The 16,484-nt window shown below is 39.1% G+C and overlaps 1 protein-coding gene across 1 annotated transcript in view; it reads left to right on the top strand.

Moving 5' to 3' along the window:
- The window catches only part of meis2b (Meis homeobox 2b), a 37,644-nt gene that overhangs the window by 17,925 nt on the left and 3,235 nt on the right, over positions 1–16,484 (top strand). The window contains exons 8-12 of the mRNA XM_077711571.1: positions 995–1,134; positions 6,944–7,020; positions 10,795–10,853; positions 13,065–13,154; positions 13,457–13,548. Of these exons, the coding sequence (XP_077567697.1) occupies positions 995–1,134; positions 6,944–7,020; positions 10,795–10,853; positions 13,065–13,154; positions 13,457–13,515 (425 nt within the window). The 3' untranslated portion in view covers positions 13,516–13,548. The remainder of the gene's footprint in view (positions 1–994; positions 1,135–6,943; positions 7,021–10,794; positions 10,854–13,064; positions 13,155–13,456; positions 13,549–16,484) is intronic.

Genomic DNA, 16,484 nt, shown 5'->3' with positions numbered 1-16,484 from the left:
TTTAACAACACATGATTTGATGTTATTGGGTCTCTATCATACACAGGTCAGAGTAAGGTTTGTTTATTGTGTTTTACCTCTACTATTCCCACAGAATCATTATTCTCATTTCCATAGCTGTCAACCTTGGCCAATTGGTCCCCACATTAATGATTGCAATTCACCTTATTAAGCGATAGGAAAAATGTACAAATGCAACGCGGCACATATATAGTCACATAGGGTTCACTTAAAAGTCAAAAATTGTGGATGGGGGCAGAGGAGCATATTAGTTGGTGCACCTTTTGTATGCACTAAAATTTGTAGTTGTTGCTGTATGACGCTTGACTGTCGGCGTACATTGCTTGCTGACACGCTATAGTATTTATACAATGAAAAGACATACGTGTGAAGGGGAATGCCGGTGCGCATATCATGCTTAAAGCATGATATTATTAGCAGTCAACAATGATGTTTTTGTCTGCTACCAGTGACCGAGATGATCCGGATTAAAGTCGAAATGGGTAAAACGGTTTTATAAATAACATATGTACTTAAAAAAAAAATATTGTACAAAAGTTATTATACGGCGTACACAAAAAACTACGGGAAAACGTTGAAAAAAAAAGTTGATTTCAAATAGAGGTCCCTAAAAAATAACCTTACATGTAACACAGTGCCTGAATGGGCATTCATTATTTCACATTGGGCACAACTCTGCAGTCATTAGTTCATGTCATCCGAGTGACTCAGATTGTATTAATAGCTCTTGGCTTTATTGAGCTCCCACACTACAAACTTCTCTTCATTATCCAATGTCTGCGGGAATCAAACAGAGGTGAGAGGAAGAATCTTGTGCTTTACCATTCCACATCGGGAATACAGCTCCAGCCTATATTTGGATATTTGTTGCTAAACCATGATAAGTCGATGTATGGGGCTAACGGTTACAGGGAGCAAATTATTATATTTTTTCTTTTCATAATGTGACTCTTTGTTGTTGTTGTAATCCTAGGCGATGGCCTTGACAACAGCCTTGCATCACCAGGAACAGGAGATGAAGATGACCAGGACAAGAAGAGGCAGAAGAAAAGAGGCATCTTCCCTAAAGTTGCTACAAATATAATGAGAGCATGGCTGTTTCAGCACCTTACAGTAAGATTTTTTTATCTGCATTTCCTATGTTTTAGTTATGTCCAATGAATACTGTTGCAAGCCAAGTAAACTCCACCCCTTCATTATCTTTCATGAGAAAATTATTAGGCTTCCAAAGGTGAGATCACTAGGATACCATTGGTAGCTCGCATGACAGTAAGATTTGTTGGTTTACTTTGGGCCTGAAGGATTTCTTATTTGCACCGCGACATTGCAATGTGCCCAGTGCAATACTGACATCGCAGGACATGTGATACTTTTGTTATTTATTTAGTTATTTTGTACATGCAAATCTGATTATTTTAATGATAATCAGACTCACTGGTTTTTCATGTGTGAAGATGACAGCCTTGACTAACATAAATGAGCTGTGATAGCTTCTCATTCAGTTATACACTGAGCTTGGACACTTCAAACATGTGGCGCAAATATGCTTCAATTTGGCACCCTTCAGTGCTGATGAGAGCTACAATCCCTCCAAGATTTCATGTTCATTTAAAAAAATATCATCAAAATGATTTGTCCTTTAGCCAATGGACATGGCTCGCTCATGCAGATGGACATGGGTCATACTTCTAGGAACAAAAGTGTTTGCTTTTCAATCTTTGCCAAAGTTAAGAAAACCCTGGCTAAAATTGATAGCCAATTAAGAACTATGATAGACACAAAAATAAAGTATAGAATCTTTAAACCCATTAACATAAATGAGTGAGCTACTGTACCTACCAAGCTAATGGTTAGAGTTAATGATAAAAGTTTAGTATTGATTACTATTGAGTCATGACTATTTTGTTATACAGTGAAATCATTTCTGTGTAAAGGTAGTTAGTTAGTCGTGGGCTCTGGACATACTTCATTTGTTGTTCCTATTTGATCCATTCAAGAATAAAGAAAAGGGTCTGTGTGTATTTTGGAGCATGATTGTATACTTGATAGCCCGATGGGTGTGTGGTTAGCGCATCGGCCCCCCTCAATTCTGAGATCAAGAGTTCTATCTCGGGTCCAAATCCTTTGCAAGCCTCATGAGGATAAGTAGTTTGGAAAATGAATGAACTGATTGCGTACTTTGTCCAGATATAGCAACCTGAGAGAAAGAATAGAGCACAATTTATTTTTTATTTTTACTTTTTAAGGTCTAAGATACAGCAACTTCTTTCTTCTTACATATTTTTTTATACTTCACACTTACAATTGTGTCATAAACTCCTAATTTTTGTGGTTTATAATAGGCCGACAGAGATCCTGTTCTCAGTAATCCCTTCCTTTCCAAAGTCTATGTTAGGTTCATTATTAATTACCTTCGTCCGTAATTATCAATAACTGCAGGCAGACATCTTATTCAATTATTGACATTTAATTAAATAGAATGGATCACAGATAAGTAACCTTAAGGGAGGCGATCTTCCAAAGTATCCCTCTCGAACAGTATTTTGCGTACAGCTTTAAGGCATTAAAACAAAAACAATCACGCCTTCATTTGAACTAACAATCATATAACAATTACATAAAGAAGCCCAAAGTGCGTCACGAGTGTTATGGACGTGGCAGAAACAATATCTTTGTTATGGGCTCCGTGGCTGGAAATGGCAGATATCGAGTCCTTGCCCGATCAACAACCCTCACAGCCCGATACTGGGTATTTGGATGTAGCGTCAACAATCCTTGGAGAAGTCCATGTGAGAGTGGACTAGGCGGCAGTTTATGACCTCGAGCCGAACAATAGAAAGACTTTTAATGATTTAACAAAGAAATGAATTACTACTCATATATGTATAATAGTAATACAGAACAAATCCAACAGTCTACCATTAGATTTTACAGATCAAAAAAGATAAGGACTTAATTGAATTATCCTCTTGCTATCCTCCATCCTCTTTCATCTGTGATTTGTTAAGAAAGCGTGTCTTGTTGAGGTTGTGAATGGAGTTGGATTATGTTTTGTCAGATGTTGTTGCGTGAGTCCTATGGTCGGTGACAACGTAAGGTGAGGTCCTCTGCGATAGTCTGACACTTTTGTCAACCATTCTGAAGATCCTTAAAGGAAGCTATTGAGAAAGCAGTTGCATGGGTGCGGCTTGTACGCAGGGGCGGCTTATATGTGGGAAAATATGGTGGTACGATTTTACCCTTGGCGAGATGAGACTTGAAAATAATTCACTTAAGTTCTCAATGCTCTAAGCAGACATATATTCAAGGACTGTCAAACTGCCAGAGTTGTTTATTTTCTGTGCTCTCTTACAGAGAGAAGTGGGTCTTAAAATATTTATCATATAATACAAAATCATTAAGTTTTACTTCGGGCAGCCCGGCAGATGAGTGGTTAGTGCATCAGCCTCAAAGTTCTGGGGTCGAGGGTTTGATCCCATGACGGTCCTCATTGTGAGGAGTTTGCATAGGCCTGGGTGGATTTTCTCCGGGTTCTCCGGTTACCTCCCACATCCAAAAAATATTCAGGGTAGGCAGGTCAAACTCTTTGAATTGCCCCTATGTGAGCATGAATGGTTGTCCATCTCCTTGTGTGCTGCAATAGGCTGGCCAACGATTCAGGGTGACCACCACCTGGTGCCCATAGTTAGGATAGGCTCCAGCACTCCCGACTCTTGTGATGATATGCACTTCAAAACATTAATGGATGAATGAATATTAATATAACTAAATATTGTTATGCTGGTGAACGGCAAACCCCGTTTGCCAGACAAAAAGATTCTGGTGTGCAAACCTTATTTCTCTTCAGCACAGGTTCATCACAAAATCAGATGGTTCTTGTATGGCGTTATGCTGGCTCTGGCACAGATAGCGTTTTAACATGATGATCTGAGTAGTGGGCCGTAAAAACTTGGCAATAACCAGAAAAACAATTCTCGTGATGCTTAAGGCTAATCAAATATGATGCCTACAATCAATGGCCCAAGGCGGCTAAGAAAAGTCAAAACAAATTACCTATGGGTGGCTCAGGCGTACTAACCCTTACTTCTTCACAATATATCTGAAAGTAGGTGTTGTATAAGACACCCTCATCCAGTCGTGCTCATTTTATGCTGTTTTCTTTCCTCAAGAAGATTTCAACTGCACTCTGTCGCACAGGTTATCCCTGCGCTTCAGTCATTCCTTGAAAGGAAAGTTCCTGCTTGCCCCCCAAAAATGACAGTCTATTAGTGTTATTAATATTTCCCTATTTTTCTTCAGGTTTTGGTTATGGGTAGCCGGTTCCTATATACTTGTTCGCTTAACTATTGGTCCACTCTTGTTTCCCCAAAAGTTTTGGAAACCACCTTTGCTTGTATGCGAGTGCTTTGGTGTCGCTTTGCTGACTTGGTTAGGCAAGTGAATTGTACAAATCCAGTATTTATCCAAATACCATATCATTGGAAAATAACAAGCACTCCCAGCAATACAATTTGCTGTGTTCTTCGAAGCCAGGGATACCGCTTCGTAGTTACTGGACTGCAAGTGGAGGACAATTCATTTTCCCAGTTATGACAGGCTTGCTAGTTTTGGAGCTTTGAATAGCTTTTCTTGAAAAGTCCATCATGAAAATGGTTTTGAAGGTAAATCTGTAACCAAATCTATTCCTTCTATTAAATCAACACATCAATAAATTTGCTTCTGCCGCTCACTAGAGATGCAGATTTATAGCGCTGGCTATTACCCCTCACTATCCAATCATAGGGTGTAAAAAGGGTGACGTTTTTATACAGCTTCTAGACGGCCTTGGTGTCACCAACTTGAATTATGATTGGTTAAAGCAACTGTCTGACCAAGACTTATTCTATGGGACGGGGCCTACAGAACTTATTATGAAAGCATCTGGGTAGATTTCGGACCCGAAAAATAAATAATAGCTGATAGCCACAACTAGGCTTCAAATCGGCACCCCTCTTACCAACAAGCCGCGTCTTAGCTGCCCTCCCTCGAAATTAAGTGCCGAGCACTGACATGGTAGAGAGGATGGATCACGTCACTGGTACGGTTTCCTGGGGTTAGTGTAACGAGTGTACGCTTCATTGTATGGATTTCAGTGGCAGGCCGTGAATTTCCTACCGACGTCTTCGGCTATGTCTGAATCAATCCAACCATCAAAAACTATTTTATGGCTGTAAAACCTCTACTGGATCTGCGAGAAGGCAATGACGTATCCTTACGCCTGCCAGAAGGCCTTGGTGTCACCAACTCAAAAGCTGATTGGTTAAAGCAACAGTTTTATCGATTCTTGTTTTATGCAGCAGAGCCTGCAGAACTGTTTGTGAAGGCCTCAAGGCCGATTTCTAACCCTGGCAACAAATAATAGCTGAAATGTGATTGGTTAGATGCTTAATTATGAGAACGAACATCTGGAAGCAGCGCAACCAGGGGAAAAGCACTGAAATTAAGCTTATGGACAAAACATGATTAACATAAGTTTGTGATTCAGATAAGGCCTTGCAGGCCCTGACGGTCTACCACCGAGAGACTATAATCTTAGGAAACCTTCCTTTGATGCCTTCAGATAGGGTAGTATAGACTAGGCTGCTAGCGTGAGCTTTTAACGTAATGTTTACCAAATCTTGTCGCCAGCGGCAAAACGGTTGCAACCCGTGAGGGCCTGATCTGTTCCCCTCTACCACTTCAGGACTTGAACCTGCGCCGCACGATGCAACATCATCAGGGAGGACGATTTCCATGGCATACAACACATACAATGACCCCATACACATGTACATTGTAGCGAGCAAGGATCAGAGTCTGAGGGGATATGTCGAAATAAGGAGTCACGCAGCAATGATGTACAGATATTTATTCAGTAGCCAAAACACACACTGGTCGTCATGCCATGGGCCTGGAGGGTTTCCCTCAGATACAACATCATCCTGGAACTCTAGCCCTACATCCGCGGGTGAATAATTCCGAAAAATCTGAGTGAGCATTTGGCCTCAACGCATGTATGAGTTATTTTTTATTTAAAAATATGCGAATGCTGAATTGCAAATAAGGAGTCCACTGTAATTGCAATGCATTGATTTATTGATATTTTTACCCACACTCATCCACTACCAAGTTAAAAGGTACAGTATTTTCATATTGTCAGGCACACGCAGAGGCCTGTTAGTGGCACTGTCTAGACATTTTATTTGCCACACAAAGTTCTATTCTGTTGATGGCAGCAGTCATGTAAGTTGAATGTCTTTTTTATTATTGCTAAAATAAATTAAAAAAAACAAGATTCCAAATACATTTGATTTGTCAACATCAGCCTTATGGAGCACAGAATACATTGATTTGTTGACCAATTCCTGCAATGCCTTAGGCCCCCTACCTTAAAAGTAATTGGAAATTTAGTTTTTGGAAGGTCATCCTTCACTGATGACAACAGTAGCCAGCTGATGGTCTGACATCAGCAGAATGACTACTAGCCCACGACCCTATTCCCAGTACATGGGTCACCTCTGTCTGCCATCTGCCACCTTCCTCCCTTAATAACACACGCCCACACACCATACACACACACAGAATAACGACATAAACGACCAGGCTAGAATTTGGGGGAGAGGTGGGGTAAGAGGTACGGGGCCTGGCCTTACCAGGGTCCCAAACAAAAGATACTATTGTGTCTCTTTACACCCCATTCGATCATTTGCCAAGCAATGTCAAATAATGTCACAGAAAGCCACACGCTTTTACCCTGAAGTGTTAATGGGGCCAAATATATATATCGGGCAGTCCATGGTTTTGGTGGGATGATTCATTTGAACAATTGCATCTTGAATTAAGGAGTTTTACCACTCCTGAAAAGATTGCAAGTTCCATTGGTCTTTTTCTTAATTCCCCACAGCATCCGTATCCATCAGAGGAACAGAAGAAACAACTTGCACAAGACACAGGCCTCACCATTCTCCAAGTCAACAACTGGTAAAAACCTTTAAATTCAGTTTTGTGCTACCAATATTCATTGTGATTATCTACTTTGAAGAGAACAATATTCAAAACAGATATGCATGATTGGAGCTTGTGGCATAGAGGTTCACTAACTTGATTTTGGTGACTGACTGGTGACCAGCGTAGGGTGTAGTCTGCCTTTTGCGCAACGACAGCTGGGTTGGGCTCCAGCAACCCCCGCAACCCTTTGGAGGATGGGCGGTATGGGAGATGAATGAATGAATGAATGAATTGGCATATTTTCCAAATTCACATTATCTAGACCAATTTAATGTACCAATTTTATGTAGACAGACACCTGTTTTCTATTGAATTGACCAAGTCTACAAGCTTCTATCAAAAGGTGTTTCTCAATAACAGGTTTTAATTATATCAGAATTAGAAAATTGTACAATAAGGGAACTAACTAAATTGGATTAAAAAAAACTGAACATGAGCAAATCTGTTTTTTTAAACATAATTTTAAGACCGAATTATTAAAAGATTATTTTGTTTGCAAGTAAAACTAGACTATGGCGTCCAATAATATTAGTGTTGCAAATATCCTTGTAACCTTTAAATCATTTATGTGCCAACATTTTAGGTGATAGACTAAAATAGACAAAACATGGACAATATGCAAACACTAAGAAAATCTAGCTATACAACCGCGACTAACATGAGCACGTTAAAACACGTACTATGGAATTGGGCGTTCACAAAGCGGCTTTGGTGCACAACAATAAATTGTTCATACATATCCGAACCACTTATCATCACAAGGGTTTTGAGGTGTGCTGGAGCCTATCCGAGCTCACGGTGGGCACCAGGTTGGAGACACCCAGAATTGGTGCCCAGCCAATCACAGGGCACAAGGAGACAAACAACCATACACGCTCACAATCAAACCTAGGGGTAATTTAAAGTGTTCAACCAGACTACCATGCATGTTTTTGGAATGTGGGAGGAAACCGGAGTACCCAGAGAAAACCCACGCAAGTCCGAGGAGCACATGCAAACTTCAAACATCGAGGAGTGACCTAGGATCGAATCTTCCACCCCAGAACTGTGAGGCAGACTACTAGACCACCAGGTCGCCCACAGTTTAAATAATGCATCTTATTGAAACGTATTCAAAACAAAACACACTCCGCCTTATTTTATATGGTCATTACTTATCATTCGGCAAATTAACATTTCCTAATTGTTGGTTATTTTCTGTTTCCGGGCAGCCCGGTGGGGCGAGCGGTTATCGTGTCAGCCTCACAGCTCTCTGGTCCTGGGTTCAAATCCAGGTCATGTCCATCTGCGTGCAGTTTGCATGTACTCCCTAGGGCTGCGTGGGTTTCCTCCGGGTACTCCAGTTTCCTCCCACATTCCAAAAACATGGAAGCTCTAAATTGCCCCTAAGTATGGGTGTGAGTGTGCATGGTTGTAATTCAGGGTGTCCCCCGCCACTGGCTGAGAGTTAGCTGGGATAGGCTCCAGCACCTCCCGGGACCCTAATGAGGATAAAATGGTTCAGAAAATGAGATGAGATGAGAGATGTTCTGTTTTGTAGTAAGAAAACAGCCATTAATACATTTATTACTAACTTCCTTATGATATATGTAGAATAACGTGCTTTTGATTCATAGACTATCTCAGAAATACCAAGTGTGATGATTTTTCTTAAGATTTTCCCTTCAAAGTAACACATTTGTATTCCCTATTAAAAAGCATGAATATGGACGTGAAAATTATGAATCCAGGGGCGGATTACACACAAGAAATTGTAAATTTCAACAATTTTTCAGGCAATTTTAAGGGTACGGATTAAATGTGCATGCGGTTTATATGCAAGTCAATACGGTAAATCCATACAGTCGCGTACCGAGGAATTTTGAGGCCCGGATTTAAAGGCAATTTTAAGAGTGCGGGAGCGGCTTATATGCGAGAAAGTACAGTAGTTACTTTCATATTTGAATAAGGAAGAAAGTAATTAATTTATTTTTTAGCAGAAATTTGAAGTTTCAAATTGGAAACAAATAAGATGTGTTGGTTATTGTGATAATTATCAATATCGACTGATATTTTTTTGTATCGTGATAATCATTTTTGTCATATGGTCCAGCTCAACATTGAAGCATTGTGGAGGAGTGCTTTGTACGGCCGCCTCTCAGTTTTGAGTTCAGAGGTTTACTTCTTGTGTGGAGTTTATGTTTTTTCCATGACTATGTGTTTTCTCCATATACTATAGATTCTCCCCATAACATCCATGTTAGGTTGATTGAACACTTTAAATAGTCTGAGGTATGAGTGTGTATGTCAATGCTTGTTTGTTGGAGCCTTGCAATTGGTTCGCAACTGATTCAAGTTGTACCCTTCCGACTACCTATAGATAGTTGGGTTAAACTCCAAGTACACACGCGACCATCAGCAGCTAAGAAGATAAAACGCCATATTACTGTATTTAAAATGTGTTTCATGTTAAGGACCGTGCATCGTTGCTTGCATTTACAATCTAGTGACAAAACAGTGCCATGCACTTTATACTTACAAACAATTGTTTGCACTGTTGCTCTTGGAACCTGCAGCTGCTTTGAAATGGCTCTAAATGACTTTCCTGACATATTCAAGTCAAGCATTCACTTTTTCGGATCCATGCTGAGCTCCTTTGACTTTCCCATTGTAACGTTTGTGGGCGTTTGCATCCAATGAGCCCCATCTAAATGGCCTCAGAGAAGTCACCAGCTGTAGTCACTCATAATCACTCACAAGAAGCTAAGAGCTATGTTATTGGATTGGATTGGATAACTTCATTCATCCCGTATTCGGGAAATTACATGGTGAAATTCATTTCACTGACACAACTTCCTAAGTCCCCAAAGTTGCTTATTCGTGTTGCTGTATATATATTTTGGACCCAGCAGATTTGATCACTTTTTCTGCTAACCCATAATTAAGTCATAAAAGAACCAAACATCATGAATGTTTTTTGTGACAAATAAGTGTTTGTTCCAGTCGCTCTATCAGAGAAAAATCAGAGTTGTATAAATAACTGGAAACTCAAGAGGGCCATGACATTATATTCTTCACAAGTGTATGTAAACTTTTGACCACAACTGTACATACTTTGAAAGCTCTAATTGAGATGTCACTGATTCAGGCTCACTATGTTGCCTCAGGCTGTTCATGCCAAAATATTGGCATACCAGTTAGTCTCATTGTAGCCTGTGGCTACAGCACTGAATCAATAGATTTCTTAAGGAATACATGCTTCATAAGTACTTGATGCTATCCTGGGAAGTCAATTATTTAATTTCTAATACGGGTTTGCATTGATTCATTCATTCATTTTCTTAACCGCTTTATCCTCACAAAGTTCACACATGGTGCTAGGGCCTATCCAAGCTGTCTTCGGGCATGAGGCCGCAGACACCTTGAATTCGTGGCCAGCCAATTGCAAGGCACAAGGAAAAAAACAACCATTCACGCCTACCATACATGTTTTTGGAATGTGGGAGGAAACCGGAGTACCTGGAGAAAACCCACACAGGCAAACTCCACACAAGTGGACCGACCTGGATTTTAACCCAGGATACCAGAACTGTGAGGCAGACGCGCTAACCACTCGACCGCTGGGCTTTGATTACAGTAAACCTGTAAATGAGGAAGTGATTAAACACTCTGATTCTGTTCAATGTTCTCAAAAAAATAATTTGGTAATGTTTATGGACAGAAAAAAATGTGCCTTTGTTATTTACATGGCATCTCTTTAATTTCCAGGTTCATCAATGCAAGGAGGAGAATAGTCCAGCCTATGATTGACCAGTCCAATAGAGCAGGTGAAATTGAATTTCATTTTAAATTTAATCATAAAAGCTTTTTGCACGGCAATACGCTTGTAACATAACATAAATAAATTTAAATGAACTTGGATTATGATGCAGACACACTCAAAATAAGTTTAATCGAATCTAACACTAAATTTAATTCTAATTTAGTTTGACATTTTGATACTTTTCTTCTTCCTGGTTGGCTCTTTTTGCCCCGCCTCCACACTGACTTTCAGTCCATATTGAGGGTTGTTTGAGTTTGTATTCCCTTCAAAATATTCCCAAAATTATGCACACAAATGTCCTCACAGTAGGATAACGCATGACCACTTGCCAACGAGAAGTAGTATATAGGCCATTCGCACTGACTAACAGGAAAAAAAAATGCGAAAAACGAATATTGCTCGTATCTCGAATTGTTCGTATGTCGATACAGTGGTCCCTTGTGGTACATGCTCGGTGTACGACATGATCGTGGTACGACGAAAATTTAGATCGGATAATTTGCCCGCGATACGATCAAAATTTCAAGATGCGACCAAGCCAGGTATTTATTAATCCAAGTTGATTTAAATTTGTTTGTTCCCGTTTATGAGTGCGTTGTCATGGAAAAAACTCGAACCCCCCAATGGGAAACGTTCGCTCGTCATACAATCTCAGTCTCGGAACGGATTACGATGTCGAGGTACCACTGTGTCAAATAAGACATTTGACACGTTTTATTGTAGTTAAATTGGATTAAAAGGCAAAGACAAGATCAACAGGACAATTTGTACACAAAGTAATTCAAAATGCCTTCCAGCTAAATAAAAATTATAGGAAGGCAATTAAAATGCGTGCATGAAATATTACATATTCATTGAATTTTAAAAAAAAGGGTTGAAAATGCAATATTTTCTGTTTTCCTATCTCATCTCCTTTTCTGAACCGCTTTATCCTCAAGAGGGTCGCGGGGGGTGCTGGAGCATATCCCAGCTGACTCCGGGCCAGAGGAGGGGGACACCCTGAATCGGTGGCCAGCCAATTGCAGGGCACAAGGAGACTGACAACCATGCACACTAACACCTATACCTAGGGGCAATTTAGAGGATCCAATCAGCCTACCATGCATCTTTTTGGAATGTGGTAGGAAACCAAAGTACCGGGAGAAAAATCCACACAAAACATGCAAACTCCACATAGATGGACAAGACCTGGATAGGAACACAGGACCCCAGAGCTGTGAGGCCAACACGCTAACCACTCGCCCCACCGGACCGGCCTCTGTTTTCTTATGTTAAGCTAAAGTGATTGGCTTTTAAATAATGTATTTGCACATTGTCAGAGTTGAGGCCTTTCTCACCAAGTTTTAGATCAGTGTTTCCTATTGTTTTTTTTAGCTACGGCACACTTTTTGCGTTGAGAAATTCTCAAGGCACACTGCTAGCTGAAATTCTTCTCATTTAAGACTATGTCACATATATTTTAATTATAAATCTGTTCTCATCAAAGTTTTATTGACAGGAATGAAAACCAAAAAAACAAAATCATACCACCACCGTCAGATATTAAAAAAAAATGCTAGATTTTTTACAAAACAAAATGGAAGGGCTGGTTCTAGTTGTGAATGTGTGGTTAGTTCCTTTCAAAAAGAATGCTTTCAGCCAAAGCACCTTCTCTGTCCACGTCACACTCAATACAAATTTGCGTATGTTAACTCCCTTCTCTGAACCCCTTCGCCATATGTGTGTGTTACTACGTGTGTGTGTATGTCTAGTATGTGTCATTTTTTATTTTCAGCCTACACAAGAGACTAAAGATAGAAATTAACCCTCGGCTACAATCTTACATATACTATATGTTCATTAGCATAAATATGTTCATTAAAGTGTACGGTCCCTTAATAAATAAATCAAAATCAAACTCAAGGTATTTGGATTATATAAGGGTTAACACAGGGGTAATAATTGTGTTACTAAAAAATGAAAATATGGGAATATTCCTTTTTTAAATGATTAATTGGTGTGTAACAAGGTTACTGCTAAAACCTAAATATATTATTAGAGGATTATTGGCTGGTTGCAGACAGCTACAGAGACTGTGTGACTCGAAACACCAATAGAACAATCCCGAATTTGGAGTACAATCACAGAAAGTAATTGTGGCTATGTATAATAATGTACAAAACAGCCAACAGTGACTCCCATTTCACTTGTTTATTTTACTCGATTCCTTTTTCAGTGAGTCAGGGTACAGCTTACAGTCCAGATGGTCAACCAATGGGAGGCTTTGTCCTAGATGGACAACAGCACATGAGTCTCCGACCGGGAGGTAAGTTACCTTCCTGTAATCAAAGAATGTTCATTCATTCATTTGCCCAACCACTTATCATAGGTACTTATCCCCACATGGGTTGCAGGGGGTGCTGGAGCCTATCCCAGCTGACTTCAGGCACAAGGCAGGGGACACCCTGAATTGGTGGCTAGCCAATCACAGGGCATAGGGAGTCGGAAACTATTCATGCTCATATTAGTGTGTTCAATCAGCCTGCACTGCGTGTGTTTTTTTGTTGTTGTCATTTTTTTGGGGGTGAATTTTGGAGGAAATTAATTCTTCAAACACCCTTTTTTCAGGTCCAATGGGCGGCATGGGTGTGAACATGGGAATGGATGGACAGTGGCACTACATGTAAACTCATACAATTAAGGCCAGTTCAAACATAAAGGTAAGATAGAGACACTAATGTACATCATTTCTTTCTTTCTTCTTAGCAATACCTTTTAAGAATTGTGGCTAGCAGTTTGGAAGAATACTCATCCAAGTGTTTTTGCCAAATTTGTAAGATAATTTGGAAAGGAAATTCCCACAGCGTTATTATTTGGGTTTAAAATGTTCATAAGCGATTTTGTAAGCAATTTAGGTGTTGGTGTTATTGGCCTGGTATGTAAGACAGCTGAATGGAGGGAAGCATTTGAACAGGGGAATGAGAGTGCACAAATATGATTTTATTACTTAGACTTTCACACAAATATCAAAGCTAAGAAAATGTATACAGTAAAGCTGTATAGTCCATGGGTGGCCAAGTCCGGTCCTCAAGAACCCTATCCAGTCTGTTTTCCATATCTCCCTCCTCTAGCACACCTCAATAGGATGATAAAATCATCAGCATGTTGTCCAGAAGTTTCATACCAATCCCGATTATTTGATTTAGTTGTGTTGGTTGAGGGAGACATGGAAAACAGACTGCATAGGAGCTCTTGAGGACCGAACATGGCCACCCATGGTCTAGTCCATAGAAAATTACATGTGGGAACAGCATTGTTGATGTTCTTATTTTGATAGTGCATCAAAGTCAGGTTTAGTTGGCAATTCTCACGACAGATCCAAGGTGTGGGTCATTTATTCTGAATTTGGCACAGGGTTTTTTAATTTTGTAATGATATGATGAAAATTAGTAGGGTGAGCCAAACAATCTCAGAATCTTCTACGTGTGCATTTCATTTTATAAAGTATAAAGGTCATTAAGTTCCATGGATTTGAACACAGTCAGACAGAAGCACAAGAAGTTACAATTGCACCTCTTGTAGTTGCTTTTTCAAGGTGTTGTGAGACCAGCTGAGACGACATGTATATACAGTGTTCCCTCGCTTATTGCGGTTAATGGGGACCGGGACCCCCCGCAATAAGTGCATTTCCGCGAAGTAGGCGTGCCCCTTCAAAAATGCTTAAAGAAACGTGTAACACGTGCACAAAAGCACCACCAAGCAAAAACATCATAGTAGTCCGTATGGAGGATCTTCTGCAGTGTTTTGCACGTAAGAAACATCGTTATTGGGAGTTGTGAACATTGTTTTTTTTGGGCGGTGAAGATGCGCCTGTATACAGCCATGACGTCATCAATGCGATTCCTGAACCCTCACCATGTTATTGACCATTTCTTTGATGCAATTACTAATTCTTACTGAATATTTTGTTTCCACTTCTTGTAAAATGATGTAATTTATAATTTTAACTTAATATCTTTTAATTTTTTTTTTTTTTTTTCCTGAAAAAAATCCGCGAAGCTCTGAGTCTGCAATAGCTGAAGCGTGAAGTAGCGAGGGAACACTGTATTGATTTTTTTTATTTTTCTGATAGGTTTTTTATTTCTTCTTCATTTTTCGTTTTATTCTTTTTTTTTCCTCAGCCTGACCGCTGAGGGAAAAAAATAATTCAAAAAACAAAAAAGTTGCAGCATTTTAGATACTTTAAGGTCTCACATGGACTGTGTTGCCCAAATTCTCGAGAAGAGCACCCGTGCTTCCGTACACACTTGCTTCCATTCAGTGCAAACACGTTTTATTTAGATACAGGACTAAGTGCAAGACAGCCCAGTTATTAAGTCACATTAATGATGAATGTGCGTACAAGTTTCTTCAAGTCTAGAATTTGCAGAAGGCAGTTCGCACTAGACCTTCAAGTATCTTGATAACTGCCGCTTGCTCGTTTTATTTTTTTTTCTATTAATCCTTTTTTTTCTGGCGTTCAGGCAAAAAAAAATCAAAAAAAGAGAAAGCGGCAGTTGTCGAGATACTTAAAGTCTCATCACTTGTGATGATTTTCCCACATTTGTACTCCCTATTAAAACCATAAAACTGGGAGGCGGCTTATACACTAGAAATTGTAAAATTCAAAAATTTCAAGGTAACCTTCAGGGTGCCGCTTATATGCGCAGGCGGCTTATATGCGAGTAGATATGGTATTCTTGGGCAAACATTGCAACATCTAAGAGATGAGAATTGGCTCGCATGTTCGTGAGTTGACTGCATAAGGTCGACAAACTATGATAAATATCCCAATAATATGATTTAATATCCACTGTATTTGACCCATAAAACATGATTGCACTGAATAGACTGAATGGAAGTGTGTACGCGAGTCAAGATCCCCTCTTCCAAGTATCTTGATATTGCCACTTTCTTGTTGAGGAAAAAAAAGAAAACAAAGAAAAAACAGTAATTTTAAATACAACCTGAAAATTAGTTTGGAAAACAATGAAGTAGAAATTTTTTTTATTCAAAATAACAACCTGAGAAAATTAATTGATTTGAAAAACGAAGAAAAAAAAACTTCCCCAGAAAATAAATAAAATAGGTTAATATAAAAAACGGAGAATAAAAAAAATTTAAATAAACAATCCTGGAAACTAAATTAAATTGAAAAACATATAAGAAAAAATGAATGTGTAAAAGAAAAAAATATATAAAAAATAACCAACAAAATTAAATTAATTTTAAAAATTGAGTTTTCCAAAATTAATTAATTAAAAAAACAACCCCAAAAATAAATTAGTAATTAAAACAAAAATTGAGACTTTTAATAAATATTGAACATGACAATAATCAAAACAATACTCAAAAAAATGATTTTTTTTTATAGGTGTCTTCATGGAGCTTTTTTTATCAGGTAAAGGTGATAACATGAAAGCAGTGTAGTTAAAAGTAATTTTTATGGCGTTCTTTTTAAACCCCCTCTTAGAAATGATCTTTGTGACTAATAAATTAAAGCAATGTGATTGCAATACATTCCTTCACTACCACGCCTTCATCCACATCCCTCTTTCTATCCATCTTTCTAATCCTACAATCTGATTAAGAAAAAGGCTAATCCGCCCCCACTTCC

This window comes from Stigmatopora nigra, unplaced genomic scaffold (assembly GCF_051989575.1).
Source record: "Stigmatopora nigra isolate UIUO_SnigA unplaced genomic scaffold, RoL_Snig_1.1 HiC_scaffold_26, whole genome shotgun sequence".
NCBI classification, from domain to species: domain Eukaryota; kingdom Metazoa; phylum Chordata; class Actinopteri; order Syngnathiformes; family Syngnathidae; genus Stigmatopora; species Stigmatopora nigra.
This window is presented reverse-complemented; position numbering and strand designations above follow the sequence as displayed.